Source organism: Ictalurus furcatus, chromosome 19 (genome assembly GCF_023375685.1).
Source record: "Ictalurus furcatus strain D&B chromosome 19, Billie_1.0, whole genome shotgun sequence".
Lineage (NCBI taxonomy): Eukaryota > Metazoa > Chordata > Actinopteri > Siluriformes > Ictaluridae > Ictalurus > Ictalurus furcatus.
This window is the reverse complement of record NC_071273.1, coordinates 11114066-11138547: the sequence shown is the minus strand read 5'-3', so window position 1 is coordinate 11138547 and position 24482 is coordinate 11114066. Positions and strand designations below refer to the sequence as shown.

Sequence of the window (24482 nt, the reverse complement as noted above, 5' to 3'; positions counted from 1 at the left end):
CATCTCAGTTCTGCATTAATATATGTCTTATCAGTAATCTAATTCAGGCTATGTTTTCAAGAGATGGCATGTGATTTACGTCCTTGTGCTGGACACAAGTTGATGGATTTCTACAGCCCTCCATCAGACCTTCTACTGGGCACTCATCTTGTATACCGCAATCTCACTTTCCGTCTCTCTATTACATAAAATGGCTTTTTACAAGCCGAGACCTGCCAGAGGCACAAGTTGATGGGCATGCGCTGACAGTTTATGAACAGAGAGATCAATTCAATCCCAGAAAACAGCTTCTTGTTTTTTTACACCAGTCAAATACATCGAGAGTCATATTGCCAGCCTGGTTATAATTCAGTAAAAAGAAGTCAGAGTTTGCATTTGTTTTATATTCATCTTCTTCTTAAGCACTCTTAACATTTTGTATTTGTTTTCAGGAAGGACCCCAGAACCCAGCGAAGAGTAAAGAAATTTATTCTCTTGTAACAACATACTTTTTTCTGTTCGTTTCATTTCGTAACTACTAAATCATTCAAAATAATTACTGATTTGTACGCTTTTAAGATAACTGAATAATAAACTGGGACTTTAAGGGCATAACGATTAAATGCTTAGTACTTAGTGTGGATTGTGTTCTGCCTGACTTTGGACAAAAAGCAGTTTTCCTCGTAGGGACCAGCCACATACAGCTCCTTTGACCCTTTGACTATTGTCATTCTTAAGGAGAAGTGCCCAATGCTATGTGCTAATAAGGCTTTTCTCTGTGATCTACATCTTCTATACTGTTCTTCATTTCCTCATTCACTTTGCTAATGAAGCTTGTCCACCTTTTCACACTCTCCTGTTTTCTCACACATATTTAGACTCTTTCTACCTTTCCTCTTCTACCTCATTCCTGTCTCTGCCTATCCACCTCTGCTCTTGCACTCATGTTTTATTCAGAGCTAGCGCCTGGGAACATCTACATTTGAGACACACACACATACAGTACAGAAAGAGACACACTCAGAGAAGCTCCAGTGGAAGTTTAAAAAAAAAATGCACTTTTCAACTTAAAGCAAGTTGCCAGATTGTGTTTTCTATTGTTTTTCTAGTATTTCCCAATAGACAATCTTGTAGTCAAACTTTTTTTATATACTAGTGAAAAACACTTTTGGATATTTTCCACAGGAATATTTTACTGGAAATCACTCTCCTCTAACACAAGAACATGTGCAGTGCATGCACCTTGTCTTCACCTGTCCTGGCTGCCTCTTGCAGTTTTTGCTAGGTTTAGGGGAATAAAATATCTCTGTGCTTCTTGTACATTGGCTGAAATTGTAAGCTGGAGAACAAGACACTGCATACCATCCTGGCAGTTTTTCATCCGTAGACATCCTCTGACTCAGACATCTATGGACACACACACACACACACACCCAAACACACGCATCCAACCCAACACATTCTTCATCCATCCCTTTGCAAACTGCTCATTCTTAATTAGCTAATACAAGGAAGAGCACCAGGCTACCCTATTGACTTCCCTAATCCCTGATTGTTGTCTCAGCCATCAAACTCAAATACACTCACACTCACACACACACACACAGACACACACACACACACACCTGCTTCAGATGCAGCTGAAGTCTGGCCCAGGTATTAGACTGAAGAAATAAAGTACTGGAACTAATGAGACTCTGTCTCCCTCACTCTCATTCCCTCTCCTTCTGCTTGTCTCTCTCTCTTTCTGTCTCCCTTTATCATATCAGCTCGCTTTGATTATGTGGCTCCTGCTTATCTTCAGCAGTGCATGAAACAAAAAAAAAAAAATGTAAAATGGGTAAGAGAGATAAAGTTAACTTTGCCCTGTTTGTTTCTAAAGCTGCAAAAGTGCTTTGTCAGGAATGTGCACAGTTCAAGCAATGCAGAAGTGACAGAAGGATCGTTTAGAGGGCATTTCAACCATAACCATATGTCCTTTTTACTGTGCCTCTTTAGTTTTTACTGCTCACCGCCATGCTGGAAAAACTGCTGCAAAATAGCCATTAAGCAAGGCATATTATTCTACCCACATGTGGTGTGCAGTGTGGTACAACTTGGCATTGCTCACAAACACACAGTGATCTTGACAGCTTCTTACAACCACCAACACTGCATTTTAATGTCTAAAATGATAGAAAGGGATTTTCAAAAGGAACTCCTTCTACTGTATTTAATCATGTACTGTATACAGTATGACACTTTTATCCAAAAAGAGACAAGCATAGAGCTGACCAGTTGAACCTTCAATGGTGAGCTACTACTTGGCATTGCAGAGTTTCCATATGTTAGATGTCCAATTGGTTGTGTTCTCACACTCCACATCCCTGTCTGTGTGTTTGCTTAATCAGTATGTCCTCCTAATTTTAACCAACCCATCACGGTCCCGATGTTATCAGCTTTGAAGAAACCCCAGGTTCAACAGTACCCACCAACCAATGAAAAGCTCAGCACTTTTATGACATCATAACAATGAGTCCATCTGTTTATTCCTCCCTACAAGTTATTTATTTATTTATTTATTTATTGCATAGATCTATGGTAACCAAGATAGATTTATTAGACATCTTATTTAGCTTTTTTCTATTAGACCAGGTGTGTCCAATCTTATCTGGAAATGGCACAGGTTTTCATTCCAACCAAGCAGAAGCCACACTTGAGTCTATTGAAAGCCAAGCTCAACTGATTAAACAGCTGGAATCAGGTGTGGCTCCTGCTGGATTAGAACGAGAACCTGCATCCACACCGGCTCTGTGCAGATAAGTAAACCTTTCTGTGACACCAGTATAACAGCACACAGCACACAGCACACAAAAATACGAAAAATTTCGAAAAGATTTCATATTTTTGTATAACTTGCTATGTGATAGAGGATTCGAATAGGAAATTAATTGATGAATGAAATTACATTACATCCAAAATTCCTTGATAAGCTGCAAAACAAACCTGCAGAAAACACAGAGGTAGGGCATGAGTTGTTCATCAATGACAAAACAGTGTCTGTCTCTGGCATACAGATGGCAATGCCAGAGTAATTCTTACTTCAAGCCACATGAGTCAGCCTGCCCTCTAAGACTCATGCTGCCGTCCCTTGTGAGGCTGATACACCACGGATTACTTCCAGCACAAAGAGCATTCATTAAAATGTAGGAACTGCATGTTTTTGGATGCAGGAGTGGGAGTCGAATGAGCAGAAAATTCTACTTGGAGCTTAGAGATCTAGAAATAAGGCCCCTGGGAGAAAGACAAAGTGCCATGTCATCTTGAAACTTTTCAGCTCTCTTGATGGCTGTTTCCAGACCAGGCGGGATAACTTTTAATTACCACGGTGAGATTACTGCCCGACTTTAATAGAATGACTAATGAGAAATCGAACAGGGAATTGCTGTCTCTCACCGACCTTAGGTCAGACCAGAGTTGATTGAGAGCTGAGGCTCAGGGGGGTGACAGGGCTGGCCAAATGTCCCATACAATGAAAAACTGCAGTGCACTAGTTATCCAAATCACTGCTGCCTTACTTCAATTTGCATTTAAGGATTCTCAGTGTTTCTCCACAAACAAACCATTTCTTCAATCAATGCCTACATCTATAATTATCCACTGCATCTGTGCCTTACCATAGGGCTGCTAATGGGCTAATAACATGCTTGTTTATACCATTAATGCTCAGGTACATACTCAACAGTATTCTTATGTTAGTAAGGCGATTAGCGTAATTGCCTTCATGCATGAGGTTATGTTCTTTGGAGTGTGAGCCCACATAATCTACCATCAATCTGACACATGCAAATACAGAGCATGACAAATGAGCATTTTAATACTTGTTAAACATTTTATTCTTTACTTTAGTAAATATAACAAAGATAGCTCAGAATTTAGAAAAATAGTCAGAATAGTCTTCCTCTTATAATAATAAACGGCTAAAGTTTCGTATTGGAGTTGTTTTGGCATTATCAGGCAATGCTGAGTATCCTTCCTAATGAGTGTGTAAGTGTGTGTCGTAATTTTAATTGAAGGATCAGAGACACTGATACTCTGTCTTTTTGCTAATCTTCAATTATATAGGAATAGACCTTGCAAGCGTGGGAGTAGACAAGTCATATTTGGATAGAAGCAGAGCTTTTTATAGAGGCTCAGGCAAACCCAAAGTGACAGGCATTTGGGGAGGGGAGTGGGCTGGGTGTAAGCCACAGCTGGGGGTGAGTTATGTGTGTGTTGACAGAGAAACAGACTCAAGGGAGACCTCAAGGGAGAGCAATTGAAAAAGAGAGAATGAGTGAATATGATTAGGCAACACTGTAACCAAATATATTCATACCAAAGTGAGGATGAAAGTGGCTGTAAATCTGATTTTTTTTTTTTGGTGCGTGTTCAAAAATGCTTGCATTACATTTATTCACTGCACAGATCATTTTATTTAATGTGTCAATCAAAATGAGGCAGAAAACCAATCAAAGCAGGACTAAAGGGTTATAGGCCTTGCTCAAGGGACAAACAATTGCACTCACAGATTTAAATATCTTATGGATACTAGGCTGTTGTTGTTGTCATCGTTATTATTATTATTATTATTATTATTATTATTATTATTATTAATTATATTAATATTATTTACAGAGCAAGTACAAAGATTATGTGGCTCTAAATCTTGCATCAGTTATTTCATATAATTCAACACTAATCAGCCTGAGGATCCCTTCAAGTGTTCAATCGTGCATCAGAATGTCAGCAAATAGTATTGGTGAAAGAGGGGAGAAAGAGCCCCTGAGACTACTTACACATTGAAAAGGTTGAGACCAATACGGTATAGGCGTTTGCGCATGACATCTGTGGAGAGGGTGGGCGATTTGCAGCTGGTTGGGTTCTCACAGTGGTAGCGTGGCAGGCTGAGCATCATAGTCTGCAGTGCTTCCTTGGATGAGGCCTCAGAAGCTGAGCGGGCAGATGTTGATGTACTGCTGCTGCTCATCTGTTCTGAGCTATTGTCAGCTGGGTCTGAAAGTTGTCGCTTGGCCTCCAGATCCTCCACAGTAGGGGCCACTGGAATCTGTCCCACTGGAGGTATGGCCTCTTCTGTTGTCTCCACTTGGGATGCAACCTCTGGCACTGGAGCCTCCGTCTTCTCCAGGACAAGAGGTGGTAGATCCTCTATAAGTTCCTCTTCGCAGGGTGGTGGTGCTGGGAAATCACCATCTGGTATTTCTCCAAGATCTGACTCTGGAGGTGGGGGAATTGGTTCCTGGGGAGGTGGAGGGTGATCTGTGTGTTTTGTTTCTTCTATTGGGGGCTGCTTGGGGCTCTCAGTCACTGTGGCCCCCTGCTGGACACAGTTCCCAAGGGACACTGACTCCATGACGGAGGAGGACATGTGAAAGTTTTGACTGTCGATCTGTACTGTCACATCCCGGAAGGCCATCATTAGCTTGCTGGCACTACGGGGAATGTTATCTGCATTGTCTCCCAACACTGTACCACTCTGGAGGGTGGCCTGATCCAGGGTACCACTCTCCCCAACAGTTACAGCCACTGTAGGTTTGCCCCCTGCAGTGCCAAAGGCTTCAGAACTAAACTGATAGGTGCCTCCCTCCTGCAAAGAGCACATGGTCTTCATGCTCCAGTTGCTAAGGGCATCATCAATGGACTTGGCTAGTGACTGTACCTGTTCTGTAAAGGAGTCTTCCAGGTCTGTGAGAGTGCCACCCATGGTAACAGGCAGTGATGGGGATCGAACCAGGGGGATGCCTGCAACAGAGCAGCCTTCGGCCAGCGCCCTCTCAGCTGAGAATCCCTCGGCATTCTGAACACGCACCTTGCGCAGGGAGATTCGGCGAGGAAGCCGGCTCTCTAGCAGGGAGTTGCGGATTTTCTCAAAGTTTTTGCTGAGCTGGTACTGGCGGAAGGCCGTCTGGATTTTGCAGGCAGCACGGCGTGAGATGAGGTGGCCCCCATATTTGTGCTCTAACATTTCGATCTGCAGGGACAGAAAGAAACAAAGAAGAGGAATGATCAGCAGTGTTGTGAAGGCACATATGAGTAATAATAGCCATGATAAGACCAAGGAGCAGAAAAGAGGACCTTAAATCAATGACTGAGCTGAATCCAGAAAACAAATGCAAATAGCAAAATACACTAATATGCATAATGCATCTTCACAACACAATTTTATTTTTTTGTTGAACTGTTGACGTCATCATGGACTAGGCATATGGTATATTCGACACATTGTAAGAAAACATTATTGTGCTGGTCTATTCAATACATACATGCTTGACAAATATATGCATATAACAAGAATGAAAAAGAAAAGATTATTGAAATCAGAATTGATATAGGGGGCACGGTGAATGGGTGTGTGAATGGGTGTGAGGATGTGCCCTGCGATGGATTGGCACCCTGTCCAGGTTGTCCCCTGCCTTCTGCCCCATGGCCCCTGGGATAGGCTCCAGGTTCTCCAAGACCCAGTAAGGATAAGCGGTACAGAAAATGGATGGATGGATAGATGGATTATGTGAAATCTTCAACCATAAAACCTAAGCAAATAATTCATTTTCATATCAGTAACATGACTGAAGAGCTTGCTCATCATGTTAGCAGCCAGTAATCCTGACAAAAATGAGATAGCATAAACAAAAATGATAGATTTTGTAGGTTTTAAATGATGAAAGAATGAAATGAAATGAAGGGTTTATCAGCACTGCTGTACTATTTATCAGTTGATAAAATAATTCAAGCAATTCCTCAGCACATACCTTCTGGAAAATGTAATTAAATTAATACTTTTACTACTTGTAGTGGTGTTACTAGAAGAAATCTGATCATTGATTGACTGACTTTTTCACGTAGGCCCGAAGAGTAGAAACAGAAGTGCATGTAAGCACTTTGATGGAATATGTGCCAAAATCAGATGTTTTGCAGCTATCAGATTATTTTGTACATGTAAACTCACTGTCATTACTGCATTCACTATCATATTGGTTACCAGCAGGGTTGCCAGTGTTATGCCAAATTCCACTCAAACAGGAATAGAGGTTGCTGGAGGCTCCATTAAAAACCAACATAAATTACGTCATTAAAATCCAGAAAAATGTGAATGTGTGACCAGATAAATAAACAAATATAGTGCTATTCATTAAAGTGTATGTTTTCATATGTTTCAACCAATCACAATCACTATATATTTTAAAGAAAGCTGAAAATGAAGCTGCAGTGGAAAGTTGCAGAGCCTGAGCAACGAGTGAGCCATCAATTTTATCTACAAAAAGAAAGTTTTATTTGTTCATGTAAACAATCTTTTGGTGAGTGAATCTGCCTGTAGCTTAGATAGATAGATAGATAGATAGATAGATAGATAGATGGATAGATAGATAGATAGTGTGTGACAGGGTCAGGATTGTTTCACTGTATTCTGCCTGATGGTTTGTTAAGCACAAATGACAGTGCATCATATAATATGTCATTTATTCACTTAGATGCTTCATGACATTAATCATTTTTGAGAAACTCATTTCCCTTAATCAGCCTGTTCTCTCCAGGAGTCATTACTGGAAGATGAGCATTTAAATAAGAGAGGTTATTTCATTTCAAAATAGTCAGAATGTTGAAAAAGCAAAAAGGTATCCCGCCTCAATCTGACAGTTTTTTTTCTAATAGGCATGTACATAACTTTCACATAATGCTTGTTAATTTGCTTGACAACGATGGAATAACTCATTTTTATTAATTGTTAATATAGCCAAGACATGAATGAATGAAGTGCTTGGGTGGGCAACAGTGTTCAGGAATTGGGGTTTGGGAACAATAGTGATCAGTGATTGGTCATTTGGAGACAATGTTGATCAGTGATTGGTCCTTGGGAAACAATGGTGATCAGTGATTGGTTGTTGGGAAACAATGGTGATCAATGTTTGGTCGTTTAGAACAGAGAATCATGCAAGTGCAATTCAGGCTTTACACATTGGTGGTGAGTTGACTGAAAATGTTTACTTAACTCATAAAACCAGCAGCTGTAATGTGCAAAAAAAAAAGTTGCTACGGTCTGCTCAAAAACTACCTAGATTTGTTGATAGGCTAATTTATTTATTTTCATTCATTATAATTTTTTTTAAAAATAAAGTCACTACAGATCTAAAAAACAAACAAACAAACAAACAAAAAAAAAACAAACCTAGAATATCTAGTGACAAATTCACCAAATGAGCAATACTATATAGCCAAAGTTATGAAAAACCAAAGCAGGCATTCTTGTCTTTATGATGCACAAAACACAATATTATAGTGAAAATTTAAATGTTATTGGAATGTATCTTGGTCCAAATCAAGGTATCACAAGGCTGAACCTAACAGCTGTCTGTGGTATTCCCTCTCCTCTGATAGAAACATACTAATATTGGCACCCTTAGTAAATATGACCAAAGAAGGCTATGAAAAACTGTCTATTTTTTAACCTTTTGATATTTTGTTAAAAAAAAATTCACAAAAATACTCTGCTCTTATGGATATCAAACAATTCCAAACACAGTACATGTTTATAAAAATATCTTTGTTAAATATACATACAGTAGGTGTGCAACAATTATTATGACCCCTATTAATTCATATGAGAAAAATATATTTGAAGTATATTCCCATTGATATTTTTATTTTTTTAAGTACACATGGGTTACTAGGAACAGGAAATTGTTCAACCAGGACCTCCTGTTTCACATGGGTATAAATATGAGGTAACACATAGGCCAAATTCCCTTAGTCATTCATAACAACGGGTTAGAGGAAGGAATATAGCTGTGATGTGTGGCAAAAGATTGCGGCAAACATAAACATAAACATAAAGTAATGAGGAAGAGAGTCCACCAGCGTGGACCTCGAAATTTGGAGGATCTGGAGAGATTCTGTATGGAGGAATGTTCTTAGATCCCTTGCCATGTATTCTCTAACCTCATCAGGCATTATAGGAGAAGACTCAGAGCTGTTATCTTGGCAAAGGGAGGTAGCACAGAGTATTGATTAAAAGGGTGACAATAATTGTTGCACACCTATATTTAATATACCTAAAATTTATATATATTTTATATTTATAAAATTTATAACCTATATTATATTTTGCATTAACCTGTGTTTTGTTTGCAATTGTTTGATATTCACGAGAGCAGAGTATTTTTGTGAATATTTTTTTTTAACAAAAAATCAAAAGGTTAAACAATAAAGACAATTTTTCATAGCTTTCTTTGCTCATATTTACCAAGGGTGCCAATATTACTGGAGGGCACTGTATATAGAAACATACATAAAAGCACACCATTCTTGTTCTGTCAAGTATTGATTCACCTTTTCAAATCATCAACTGACACAGAAGAGTTATCACATCTCTGCAAATGTATATTTCAGCTTGGATCCTGTGGGAAAGGAGAGGCATGTGCAGAATACTAAGATGTTTGTGATGGTTCAAGAGTGTGTGATTCAGTCATCTCTTTTCACAGAATAAGACTTGAATCATGAGCATTATCCCATCTCACTGGCAAAACCTGTCTTAAACATTCATTGTGTTTATCAGGAAATTTCTGTGGCCCACATTCAATGTGACAAAGCCTTAAAACTTTGTGGGAAATAAATAACAGGAAATTAATTTAATTAACATACAGGAAATTAACATTACAGGAAATACAGGGGACAAAAATAAAAGGGTGTGATGGCAATAACTTGAGGGTGTTTATGAGAGCTTAGCCTCATACACATTAAAATTCAGATGTGAATGCACAGAGGTGCTCCTAAAGACTGGATGGGGGCTTGGAAGGGCGCTTGGTTGATTAGCAAAGTCATATTGGATAATTTGTTTTTGTGCTCCATGGGAGCCCTGTGGCAAAATGGTGAATAAAACAGGGCACCGGCTGAAAGAGACATCATTCGGGAAATGGCGTATCCAGTGATGTATCCATACATCACTCCTTTCTAATCAGCACAGCAAATATAACCTGATGGCTGGGGCAGTCCTCCATCTGAGCTTGGACTGTCACCGTTCCCCTACAACATAACTTCATTCCACTCAAAGGACACATATCTCAGTCCTAACACACAAGACAGGATGCTTAATTCTTAAATAATGAAATAAAACAATTGAGTGTGAACACACTGGTTCTGTTCACTGCTTAGCACTGGATGTACGTCTCCTTTTATTGTATAGTAGTATAACTGTTATATGATATTATTTTCATCCCAGATATTATCAATATATAGAAATAGATGCAAAAGCCCCTCCTGTGCTTGGGGATTCTCCAGGTGGCAGATGTGTGTGCACAGGTGGGAGTGTAAATAAGAGATGTGGAAAATGTTAGAGTAACTGAAATGATCACTGATTCATCTTTACACACACATTGTTTTGCTTTGTTACTCATAGGCAAAAATGATCTGATTATAATCCCTGAAATACATGAAACCTGTGAATCTTCACATGTTAATGCGAGAAATTTGCACATGTGGTTTTTAGACACTATGCTTTCATTCTCACATGATACATTAAATGTTCATTTTGACATAGGGAATGCCATAACAAGGACATAACAAGGTGAAATGCAGCTTCACATGTTTTTCACAGGTGACCACATATTACTTACACAATCACATGTGAAAACTATCTGATTTTATTCGGTTTCTATTAGAGATGCCGATACCGATAACCGATTATTCAGAGTGATATCAGCCAATACCGATACTGATACACATAGTTCTGCCTTTTTACATTCTTTTAAATTAATAATAATTAATTTAAAAGAATTCTGAAAGAATTGCAAATAAAAACTTTATTCTCTCCATTTCAACAAGTTGTTTCACAGTAACTGGTCTCATAAACACAAAACACATTACTCATGAACTAAATTCTGAAGATTAAAGTAAGATTTCTTGACTTATTAAATGTTATTAATTCATATTAACAGAATTAATAGACTGAAATCTAAAAAACCTCCTGTGGCTCACACTCACTCACCACTAACAAAACCATTTCTACTTTTAACATCATTGAACATCAAACTGGTAATATATAATATAAACTTTTTTTATATATTAAAATTAAATGGATATGAAATATACTACTCTACAAATATATTTTTCTGTGCAATATATACTTTTTTGTCAACTTGTCTTCATTTAAATCTTTCAACAGTGTACTAATGCTTTATTTCAGCGCGAGCAGCGCGGCAAAAAAAAAAAAAAAAAATTTGACTTGAAGCAGAAACTCCCGCTTCACTGCTGCAGTGTCCAGTGTAAAACTTTAGCAGTGCAGAGATTACAGAGAGTACAAACTGCAGTTTTGTCGTCATTCCACACAAGAGACATCATCTTTACACGCAGCATGAAATCAATGTATTTTCCTGCTCTCTTTTGATTGACAGGATATAATCAGCCCTGATCATCGGATGTTTTTAAACTATCCTCTATTTAAACTATGTTTTTAAACTATCCTAAATACCTGAAACCGAATGTTGGCCAATACATCAGTGCATCTCTAGTATCTATATAAGTGTCTTTTTTTAAATGTTTGTTTTATAGAATAAAATTTAAGCCAAGCATATAAAGTGCCATGTCATTTTCACCCAAATATAACATTAAAAGGGGTTTTAAAATGAGAGCAGTAAAACTCTAGATTTCCAGACTATGAATTTAAAGAACTTAAAGGTCCACAGTTGCTCTTCCACTGTATTAGTTTCACAGCCTTTTTAGATACAGTTTCTGTGGCCTGTTTGAAAGGAAATAAAGATTACTATTGTTTGGGGAATGGAAAAAAACTTTCAGTAGAAAAGGTCAAACTAAATACTGTTCACTCCACAAGATTTAATCTCTTGCTCTCTCTGTTTAGCTGATACTGTTTTCTAGCTAAATGAAGCCCAGATACCATCACATTCTCACTTTTATTTTTATTTACTACTCTCTCTACAGATTTCTGACTGTTTTCTCCCCCCACAACGATTAAAATTTCTTTCTACAAATGGCACTCTACCAATCGGCCTGAAAATACCCCTTTCACTAAATTCATGTCTTCAAACTGGCCATGAGCTTTAGAAAAATAGTTGCTAAGTATAATATATTCACATTGTTGTGAGCTTATCTTGCTAGTTTTCTGCTTCCATTTTTGGTGCTTGACATTAATTCCTCATTTGCACTGATGATGTGTATCTCGTGGATGCATGTATATTTATGAGCCGATCAGCATGAGACGTGATAATCAAAGGTCTCATTGCGAGGCTACCCTGGATTTTATTAGCATAAACAGGTAATCATGCAGAAGGAATGAGGTTATATCTATCTGTAGAGGCATCAGAATGTAGCCTCTCGGCGACCGTGCCTCGGGTTGCAAAAACTCGATTAGCAGCGAGTCAGTATACACAAGGGAACTAGTTCTGTTTACTGGAGAAGTCTGAAGGGATCAAAGGTATATAAATGTTTGATGAATAACAAACATTCTCAGAATTGTTACTGAACCAGTGGGATTATGTAGCTCCATGGTTTGGTTCAATCCCGAGCTTTGTGGGGTATTGCATGTTCTCACTGAGTCCGTGTGGGTTACTCTATGTTCTCTGGTTTCCTCCCACCTATAAAAAATTGTTGGTAGCTGGATTGGCTACTCGGAATTTGTGTGAATGGGTGTCCTTTGAAGGACCGTGAAGTCCCAGCCAGGGTGTGTTCCCACCTCACCTCCAGTGCTCCCAGGATAGTCTTCGGATCCACTTAGACCCTAACCAGGATAAAGCAGTTATCAATCAAGACCAATGAAGGAATGAATGAATCATTACATACAAAACAGTGGTCAATGTAGACCATACACCTGAGATGAAATATAATGGCCACTGATAGAAGACTGTGAGTCTTGTACCTGAAAACAAAAACCAAAAAAAAAAAAAAACATACCACTGAAAATTCCACATGGAGCACGTGCAAGAACAGTATACATACTATTTCTATTTTCTGTGACGTCTGCACTACATCTTGAACATTGGCAGATTCAACATACACTAGTGACTAACCACAAAGTGGAGCCTATCTTAAAGTCTCTAAAGGGCATGTATTTAATTTCTTTATGTTTTCCAGTGCAAACATAATCTAAAAAAAAATTAATAAATAAAAACACAAAACAACTAATACTAAAAACTAACAACAGAAAACAATACTGGTGAGTAGGGAAAGATTTATCTAAGGAGGGTAGTTTCTATATATTTGTGGTCTAATGAGAATAATGAGAAACAGTAGTCAGGGGCATTAGGGTGGAGGGTAAAACCAGATCAGGGAAAACCAGAAACCAAACAGAAACGGTCTACTGTATGTCACATACTTTAATCATTGAATTACTACATTAAAGCCCATTTTTTCATGGTTGGGCTTGAAGCAAATAAACTAAACGTGAATGTGATAGCGCTGGGGTCTACAGATGATATAAGTCCCAAAATACACGTATAGGTAATGCATGCTGTTTGATTTAGAAAGCAAAACCAGCAGCATAGCTCTGGAGGAAAGCTCTGACGCATTTGAGAACGATAACTGCTGCGAGGAAGATCATTTAGATTCTAAGCATGAATAGCATGACGACTGGAATGAAGCTCGAATGCACTCAGTAAGGTGTAAATTTTTGACAAGCACCAATCCAATACCTGTTTGAGAGTACAGTGATGATCACTTCACTTCACAATTGGAAAAAACTGAAATTAGGATGGAATTTAATTACTGCCATTAATGCTAGACTTCACATGTAATAAGACATCTGAAATTTACATTTACATTTAGCAGATGCCCTTATCCAGAGTGACTTAGATTTATTTCATTTATACAACTAAGCAGTTGAGGGTTAAGGGCCTTGCTCAAGGGCCCAGCTGTGGCAGCTTGGCATTGCTGGGATTTGAACTCATGACTTTCCAATCAGTAGTCCAATGTCTTAACCAATGCGCTACCACCATCCAAATCTATTACTTTTTTTATATTGCACTGATTAATTTACATTACATTAACTTAATCATTAGCTTAACATCTATGCAATACTACTACTACTACTACTACTATTACTTTTACTACTATTACTACTACTACTACTACTACTACTACTACTACTACTAATAATAATAATAATAATAATAATAATAATAATAATAATAATAATAATAATAGTCATCAACAATCATCATCGTAAATGCTACAGATAATTGGTATCAACATATCTTAAAAATATTAGCATTTTCCTACTTTTAGATAGCAACATATTTTCAGTACAGTACAAATACAGTACACACTATGGCCAAACATATTTGGGCACCTGAGCATCACATCCATATGTGGTTCTTCTCACAAAGTTAGAAGCACACAATTGTATAGAATGTCTTTATATGCTGTAGCATTAAGGTTCCCCTTAAGGGGTCCAAACATGTTCCCCTGTGCACAAAGCAAGCTCCATGAAGTCAAAGTTTGCCAAGGTTGGTGTGGAAGAACTTGACTGGCCTGCACAGAACTCTGACTTCAACCCCAATGAACACCTTTGGGATGAACTGGAACACTGACTGCGCCGCAAGCCTCGTCACCCAACATCAGTATCTGATCTCACTAATACTCTTGTGGCTAAACAAATCCCAACAGCCACATTCCAAAATCTAGTAGAAGACTTTCCTAAAGGAGTGGTGGTTATTATAAAAGCAAAGGCAACAAAATTTGGACTAGGATGTTCAACAAATACATATGGGTGTGATGGTCGGGTGTCCAAATACCTTTGACCACACGGCGTATAAAAAACTCCTAACAAAGCTCGACATGTCTGTATAGAAAGAGAATCAATAGCAGCAAGCAGAGAGATGCATGTATACACCACTTGTTAAGCAATCATATAACATGATTAAATTCAGAGCTCTATGGAATTCCTACAGTGAGCATTTTCCTCTCAATCACCATACTCTAACCACATATTAAAAGCTACAATTAAACTGAAATAAACATCAGTTGGGAAAAATATGCATAACGCATCAATCCACACAATCCATGTGCTTCCTGGGCTCTGAGCAATCATCCTACAGTATATTAGCCTCAGCAATATTAGACAGATATTTACTAGGTTAAGCCATTTAGTCACTGTGACAAATATAAATATGACATAAAACCACAACTACATAGGTTATCTGTCCATGATTAAATAACATCACATGACCTCTTTAATTAGACTAAAACATCTTTTATGCAATATATGAAATTTTATGCACCAATACTGATATAAAGACCCAATCAGAGATGATTAAAACAGCACTGGGAACACTGTGATTGCAAAAATGTACCAGAAAATCTGATTTACTTACTGTAGATCATACCCACATACACACTCTTCTTATGAGGACCTTCCATTGATATATAATTATTAAAGCCACCAATTACTGCTACAGCTAGATCTAACTCTAAATGCAACCTTAGTAAAACAAAGGAAAACTATTTAGCTCTTGTAGGCTTTCAAATAAAAGCTGCAAGTTTTGGACATGAAAAAGCCCAAGGTCCCCCCAAGGTCAAACAGTAAGATATTCCTACTCTGCTGAGGACATTTGTTCCCAGCCACACACACACACACACACACACACACACAGTAACTGATATACACTTCTATCGATTTATATATGCCATTAGGTAAACCTCTTCATCTCAGCAAAAGTAAACCGATAGTGTAGTGAAGTCTATAATATGAAAGCTTAGTGAGAAAGTGACACCAAACAGGAACTTGAATTTTTGGCTCATTACCATGACAGTTCAATTTATTTCTCTCATATATTACAGCCTCTGAATATCTCTGAATATTTTTTTCTCAGGTGTAACGTGACTTTGAGTAAAAGCTGTGAATAACTGGGACTGCCTGGGAGGTCTAAGTTCTCAATCTGGAGTTTATATTCCAATTTTTGAAGTTCTAAGGAGAGAGAAAGAGAAAAGGAGCGAAAGTCTTGGCGATCACGTGTCAAACTAACGGAGGTGATGAAATTAGGAAGCTTATTTTGGTGCAGATGGATGGGAATGAGGTAGATGATGATGAATGAACCAACTTGAAGAAACCAGCTTTATCCTAAACTACACGGGTCACATCCTTATTCACAAAGCTTAGCCTGCGCAAAGTTATCAAGTCTCCAAAAACATCAAAGCCTCTAAAGCATACACTCCAGCATTGAACAGCAGGCCCAAAAAGCACCACGCCAAGCCACTCACACTCCATTCATACATCGGCCTCTTCCAAACTGCCAACTCCACAGCACCTTGCACCCTACCTGCTTGTTTTTGAGGTCAAGCGAGAGCTCGTAGTCAGAAGCGCTGGCATGGCTGCAGGCCCCGTTCCTTTGCACCCTCATAGGAGAGGACGCGGTGTGGTGCAGACTAGGCCTCCTGCCTCCTCCTGCACCTCCCCTCCCTCCTCCAGCCTCCTCTTCCTCTGTTTCTTTCTTCCCTTCCTCCTCTTGCTTCTCCTGCTGCTGATGCTGCTCGGGGAACTCAGCCGGAGGTTTCGTTCCTTCTTTCTCATTCTCTCTCTCCTTGACTTCCACCTCCACCACCGGCTCTGGAGACTCTCGCACCGGATATCCTACTCCATCACCTCCTCCTCCATCAGCAGGTGAAGTAGAGACGTCTCCATCCGGAGGTGGTGCAGGGCCCTCAGGAGAGACGGAAGGACTGTCTTCACTGCTGAAATGGAGAAAATGCAGAGTGAGCCTGCAGCCATCTGACCTCGTCCTCCAGTTGGTGCAGGCAGAGCCCTCCCTTTCTCTGGTTCACTCCTTCTCTTGGAGGAAGAGGACAAAGAGAGACGAGGGCACCCTGCCATCCACTGCAGGGCAGGACTGGCACACTTACCCCACAAGCAGAGGGACGGGGGAAAGGACACACAGTGACTCGTGACACACACACAGACAACAAGACACAACCATGCAGCTCTTGGTGTGTTAGGCAGCAGGTGTGTGCGTGTGTGTGTGTGTGTGTGTGTGTGTGTGTGTGTGTGTGTATGTGAAAGAGTGTGACCTGGCAGCCTCGAGCTTTCACTCTGCCTGACTGAAGCGATCCCATTGGGTTGAAGCATGTAAGACTCTCTGTGTGCTCTGGGGGAATGTACATGACAGCAGGACAGCGGCTTTGCTTTCTTTTTGTAGCAGCTTGCTGATATTAGTATGGGAGCATGGGACTCGCACTTACATAAAAGAAGCCAATGTTTCTCTCTCTTACCCTTCTGCCTCTCTTATCTTTTTGTCTCGCTCATATTCTTTCCTTTATTACTATTCCGTTTTCTCTTTTGAAATTTTTTTCAATTTAGTTCAGTAAGACTTTATTGGTATTATAATATTGCTAAAGCATTATAAGGCTTGAAAGTTTAACCGATTGTGACAGAGCGTCTTTGTTCGCTTCTCGCTCTCTTCTAGGGATGTAACCAAATATGACTACATTATTCAGAATGAACAGATAATGTGTTTCAAGCAGATAGAAATACAGATATGAATACGAGGCCCACTATTTTTGCCAGAAAGATTTACAAGGCATCTGGTTGTGACTAGAGATGTGCACCAGGACTGGGATCCTGGTGGAGCTTGTGGTTTTTACTTTCATATGGATGCGAGTGAGCGGTCAGATAAGAAGTTTGTGGAACAAAGAAAGGTGTGGAACATCCTTAATAACTGCCTGGTTTAAATTAGGCTACTGATTTGGTTATATTTTGGGAAATAGAATAAAGTAAATTCACACAGGCAGATACAAACAAACAAAAACACAAAAACATCTGACATCTCCCTCTGGGTTTTTCCACGGATACAGTGGTAGGGTTCATATTTAAGAATAAATAAAAATAAATAAAAACTTTCCAGTTAGGGCCATGTTTAAATCCAAACACAGATCCAGATCCAGATATTTGTAGCACTAAACAGATAGTCATTGCATTACACCTCTACTCTTGTTTTCCCTCTCCATTTTTCATTCCCTCACTGCTCCTGTTTCAACTTTTCATTTCATTCCTTGTCTCTAAAGGAAATTGGCATCTGGTCTTACATTCATACACTGGCAACATCTGGTCTTACATTTATACACTGAAAACATCTGGTCCTACATTCCAAATGACAGCGGCTCTTCTGCTTTGGTGGACTGACAGATTTTGGTAGACCGTTACTCATGATCAAGGATCTGCTATGAAATTGAAAATTATTCTTGTTGACATATTGGAGTTCTTCCATGGTCACTGATTTTCTTCCACTTATATTATGCATTGTGGACGTGTCGTGTTATATTGGTTAGATCCCTGCATTTTGTCACCTACTATACCAGCCTACCCTAAGGAAAGAGTGTGTCACTTTCTGAATTATCTCACCCAAGGTTTCTTCAATTTTTCTCCGAAATAGTTTTGTGAGCAACTGTTTTTTTCCCCCTTTCCTTCGTAGAACGCGTAAGGTTGGGGATTGTGAGCAGCATATAAAGCTGCTTTAGTCAAGCCTTTGATTTTTTGGCTTTATAAATAAACCTGACATCCTCTCCCTGAGTGCCCCTTCTCTTCTCTCACCTTATGCATTCTCCTCTTTTTTTTCTCTTTCTGCTTGAATGTGTTTGACCATGTATGTGTGATGACAGAAGCACTCCGGTTTTCCTGTTCCCATCAGAGCACAGAGGAATATTGGAGAGTGATGCTATATTCAGACAAGTCAAGCTCGCTCAGGCTTTTAACAGAACGTCTTCTGCTGCCTGCATAAATCTATGCATGAAGCAGGATCTCAATCTTTCTGACTTGACCCTCAGTGTAGGCAAACAGATGGCCCATATGGAGATGCTCTAACTCTAGTCTAACAAAATTTGGGTTGTTGTTGTTTCTGTATTTTATTTTTTTTTCTTTCTCATGAATTTCACATGTAGATGATGTCACATGTATGTGTATGAGTCATATGCAGGGATGTATTACCGACTGGGCCTGCAGGGCATGTTCCCTGGGGCCCTGGCCAGTACAGGGCCTTCAACAAGCAAAGACATGAATGATTAGCCCATTGTCGTGTCTCACACAATACACAGAACACAAGTCAATGAATGTAAAGTCACAGAATCTGAAATGAATTTAGAAATGTTACGGGTGTGTGGGTCTTTTCTTTTGTAATCAATGACCAGTCAGTTGGGTTCGAATTGCACTACATGAAAAAAACAGATATTCTTAAACCTTAAATCTTAAAGAAAAGCCAAAGAATGTTCATTTTCCCAAATGGGTCGGTTTAAAAATGAACCGTGATCTAAAACGGGCCAAAGACGTCTCTCAAAGAAGTCACTCCTGCACACTGAGTCAGAGCTTGTTAAAAAGCTCCACTTAGGGATGGGTGAGATGGACTCAAGACTATATCATGATATTTTCTGGTGTTTATTGCATTAACGATATGAGTGACGATATACATATAGTACCGCGTACCACTGTTTTGGGCTACAAGTGATAGCTGTGATCTTGAGATCCTCGGAAACACAAACACTGATCTAAAAATAAAACTGATTTTCTGTAATTAAACCAGATCCAGATTGTAGAGGTAGCTCCTCGTTTAGCGATAAACTCCTCCTCAGCTTCACATCCGCCTTCCGTCGTACTTGTTATTGCTCTGCACGTGAACTGTGAATGGGTTGCACACTGTCGCACACAGAAATACATCATGAACTAGGTTTTATCATTATTATCACGGGAAGAATAATTCTTATTGTGGGGAGAATTTCTACCGGTATATCGCAAACGATAAGATATCGCCCATCCCTTGCTCCAATTTGATGATTTGGTAGACGAGTTTTTGAGGGGATAGAAAGGTACCAATCACCTATGGCAAAACTGCCTTCTGTGAATCAACAAGACTACTCAAATACTCTAAATGGGTGTATAAAATAGTAAGGTATGAGTTTTATTTTATGAAGTATCAGGTTGCGGGGTGGAGAAGTCAAGGATCTATGCAAGTTTCCTACCCAGGGGCCCAGGAATTACTAATCTGTCCCTGGTGGTATGTCACATGTAGCTGCAAGTATGATAAATGATTTTTCTCTGTTTTGCCAAGTCAAATTCTTCTGAATCCTGCACATCAAGATTTCTGATTCGAAATGCAATGAATTTTTGACATGGCGAATAGAAATGAAATGTCCTGTTATATGAAATGCCCTCAGTTCAATATTGCACATAACAAGATGTATACTTTGGGACATAATATTCCAATGCTCTGCTCAGGCAGGATTTTGTGTTAATGGGATGTTACATAGGAGAGGGCGCTCACAGTTAACATTATCACAGCAAGAGACCCCCAGGAAGCCTTATTTAGACACAACAGGGGTTTAAAAGATTTTATCACAGTGAGGTGGAAATATTGATAAAAAACATTATTGGATGAAACTGGAGCAATTGTAAAGGTCTAAGCCACAGTCATATCTCATTTCACCATGCGTTCCCTGCATTTCTGGAGGGGCACAAGATTACTGTCAAGAGATATAAATCTGTACCTTTCCAAAACGGCTGGCAAGATAAGTCAGCAGTCAGTGAGCACGTAATCAGAGCAGTGCATTGAGCATATGGAGCATGTCACTCACACAGCACGTTTCCATGAGGACAGAAAGCGAGAGACGGCTTGGAAAATAAGAAATTAGTGCTAATTAAGCCTTAGTGCTGGATTTCTTACGGTACATGTAATGAACATATAAACTAATAGATATATATTGTTTAGTGAATTTCTTCCTTAACCTCTTTTATTCATTCATTCATTCATCCTGGGTACAATGGACATGAGGACAAGATACCAGTCCATTGCAGAGCACCAAGCACACACATTCACACAGTCATTCACACCTAGGGACAATTTAGTGCAGTCATCCCACCTACTCGCATGTTTTTGGTAAGTGGGAGGAAACCAGAGAACCCAGAGGAAACCCAAGTGGGCATGGGGAGAACATGTATAGATACACTGTACATACCCAAGATCACAGTTAAACTGGGGACCCTGGAGATGTGAGGCAGCAACTCTTCCTGCTGTGCCCACTGGTAAACTCTTTTATTGAGCTAAAATATGAAACACAATGACAATTCTATAAATCTTTTCTTAGCATGTAAGGCAATAAGTTATTATATCCTTCTACCTTTTAAAAATCAATCATAAGGACAAAGAATGCCTTACAAATTCATTAATCATCATGATTTAAATTGGATGAGGGGTTTATGCAGCAAGCAGAGCAATTCTATGGGCTGTATTCATAATCTGTTATTATTTACGCTGGAGAAGTTCTCCATATTCTGTTGTGCTATGTACTGTAGGTGATTAACTTGAATTTCTGGGCAGATATACTGATTATTCCAATTATTTGCGCATAATAAAATTGCCAGGGGAAGGAACCTTTCAGTTAAAAAAGTATTTGTCGCATGTATAATGTGCTTGCCACATTTCCAGTTAAAGTCCATTGCCATCTTGCAACAGCTTCCCGATCCAGCCATGAGAATGATTTCAGTATATATGTATATAGGAACACATTTTGCTAAAAAATGATAATAATTTCCCCTATGTATGGACACTTTTGGGACTTATATAAAATAAAAAAACAGTTTAGACTAGACTGAGTCAAATATTCAAATATAACATCTAGCATTCTCATGAATAGCTGTGAGAATCATGTTAATGTGCAACCACTGTAAATTTGTAACCATAAAAATATATCAACCACATTAATAGGCGACAAGCCTTTAAAATAGCACTTGATGCAACACATCGTGAAAGCATAATATTTTATACTAAAAGCAGCAAACAGCATGAAGCTGAAAAATGCTGTATCACCAGTATCCAAATCTGATGAGCAATGCTGATGTCAGATTTATCATGAGTTCAGAAATCTCAGCGTAAAATGCATGCTCCTTGTGGTTTTGTGTTGGATTACTTAGTGATAATTATCTTTATTGTTTCACTCCTGAGTATTAACATTCATGCTTAAGTGTGTGTTTACTTGTGGCTCTGTCTCATCTCTTTAGTATCCATCTTACACCCATTTCTTGTTTCTTTAATAGCTCTCTGGTTGGATTGCATTCTGGCGCATTCTAAGTTGCTTGTGTTAACAGTTTGTTTTGCAGGACGAATATACTGTACATAAATCACAAACTTTCACATCAGCGAGTTATAAAGATTGGAATTTCATGAGATTCTATGGCAGGAACATGGAGGATCTGTACACAATGAAATGGTGAAAGTCTGTCTTCCTTAGCAGTATGCGCATGGTTTAAGGAATCAAAATAGGTGATGAGAAAAACAGAGAGCTCTTCTTGTCTAAGATGTGTCTAAGGGTTTTCTCTCTCTCTTTTTCCCAGCATAGTTCTTTCAGAATGCTTGCTGCAAGCATATACAAGTTTAAACAGACTAGTCGGGCTGTAAAAACGTTGTCTATCATTATTTTTTTTTTAATGAGATGAGGGCAGAAGCTCCTCAAGAATGAGATAAGCCAGCGGTCATGGGAAGAAGTAAAATAAAAACAGACCAATGGTGTATTGGGATAACGGCCACCACAACAGATAGTCATAAGAATACACAGGTCAAAAGAAGGAGATGCTCGTAAAACATGTATAGCAAGACAACAGAAAAGTGTTTGCCCTATAGTTAAAAGATCACCTGGCTCTATAGGGAACACCAGGCAATTGTGGGTGTCTGTGAGCTCACATATGCGGAAGAGGGTAGCTTTTCTCCGAGTGTTTAGCTGCCCTGTGATGTAGCATGAGCATCAGTTTGAAAAGATGACTGAACATGTATTTGAGGAAGCACATTCTACCCTCCCTGCTTTATAGATTTTGTGATGGAAGTGGTTGGGAATTGGCAAATGACAAAAAACCACCACAACAGACATACATGATACACATGGATGCACATATACCAAGACAACAGTGTTTGTGTGTATGATTGTGTGTATTTTTGCCACTTGGTGTCCCAATTTGGCTTAAGTACACTGATCCTGACCTTCCTTTATCTTTGTGAGCCTCTGATCTTTGCTTAAAACCTTCTTAGGTCCTATACTTGGCATCTGGCCATGTATTCGAAGACTCTAGAAGTGTGTTGTGGGGCAAAACTCAACCATCACACTCCTCCTCTGTGCCTGTCAAACTTCTTTCAGTCTGCAGGGCTGCAGTGTCTTCTGTTTCCTCTGCAGCAGATTACTGGCCTGAGTGTGGTGCTGCACAGAAGAATGCTGATAGACATACGCTGCACATACTGTACTGTACCACTGCAATGCAACACAGAGACGCAGCGCTTGCATGCAGACACAGCTGAAGCTATACGAACTCACAAATCCTAGCATTTGAGTGTAAGACCTTTTATAATATAGATAGGTTCGTGGATGAACATTTCAAAATCAGTAAGTGGAACAAGGCTGTAATTTGAGAGATGAAAAGGCATTCTGATTTCTGCAAATCTCTGACTAAGTGTTTGTGTCAGAAAACCCCCTCCCGCTGCTTTCACTTCACCCAGATTGTCACCAGAACAGTTTATCTGCTAGGGAAAAGAAAACGCAATCCCGGTCCACCCACAGCATGTGTGAAACACTAACTACAGTTGTGCCCTCGGCACCTATCGCCATCAACAAAATGACTATTATTAATGAATTTGATACACAGCATCTCTATTTCTGCCCCACAGATAAATACAAGAGCCTAAACAAAGACTGCTTCACCCACTCAGCGCCAGCACAAAGCCCCCATGTCCGACAGGCATTCTGAGTAGTGTGACAGTTAAACAGCCCCTTATGCCATTATAGTTGCTCTTCTATAGAAGGTTAAACCACAGTCTCTGGTTTGTTGCAAAAAAAATTCTCTCTCTTTAGTGTGTATTTTTCTATCATATATGTTGACTGTGTCCTGGTATAGCTCAGGAATTGTTCCAGTTACAGTATAAAGCTCCAGTTATGGACTTAAAGAGATAAAAACAACCTGTATTTTCGTAAGAAATGTAGCAGTGACTTGGCATTTCGCTTTGGATAGAGTTATTATGGCAAGAATGAGGAAACATTGCAGTACTGTTAAATTAGCTTCTGCTTTGGAAAGGGTGGAAAAGTGCTATGAACAAGAAAAGGCATAGGCTTCATCTTATTATTTCCTGGACACTGCAGCCTGCTTGCTACTAGGGCTGCACAATTAATCGAATATTGATCTCGATTATGATTTTGATTGCCCATGATTACATGAACATGATCGACTGCGATATTGACGTTTAAAGTTCGCCCTCTGCTCATAGAAAACTCCGCTGCAGATCAAAATCAAACGCCTCCTAAACTTACAGCCAATCACCATAGAGTGGCGCAGGGATGACGTCATTTTGTAATGCTAAAATCCGGAAACAAGTTAGGATTTTAGCCCTTCCGGTTCCACTGTCGCAAATCAGTGGGTTTTTTGAATGGGATTTTGGTTAAAAGCCTGAAATAATGTCTATGGTGAACACAAGCTCAAAATAGTTTCATGTTTTATTCTACAGCATAAA

At 39.2% G+C, this 24482-nt stretch overlaps 1 protein-coding gene across 1 annotated transcript in view; it reads right to left on the bottom strand.

The window, feature by feature from the left end:
* iqsec3a (IQ motif and Sec7 domain ArfGEF 3a) overlaps positions 1-16897 on the bottom strand; it is a 65188-nt gene extending 48291 nt beyond the window's left edge. The window contains exons 1-2 of the mRNA XM_053649945.1: positions 16278-16897; positions 4797-5989 (exon numbers count right to left, since the gene is read on the bottom strand). Coding sequence (XP_053505920.1) covers positions 4797-5989; positions 16278-16358 — 1274 coding nt within the window. The 5' untranslated portion in view covers positions 16359-16897. The remainder of the gene's footprint in view (positions 1-4796; positions 5990-16277) is intronic.
* Positions 16898-24482: the final 7585 nt, after the last annotated feature.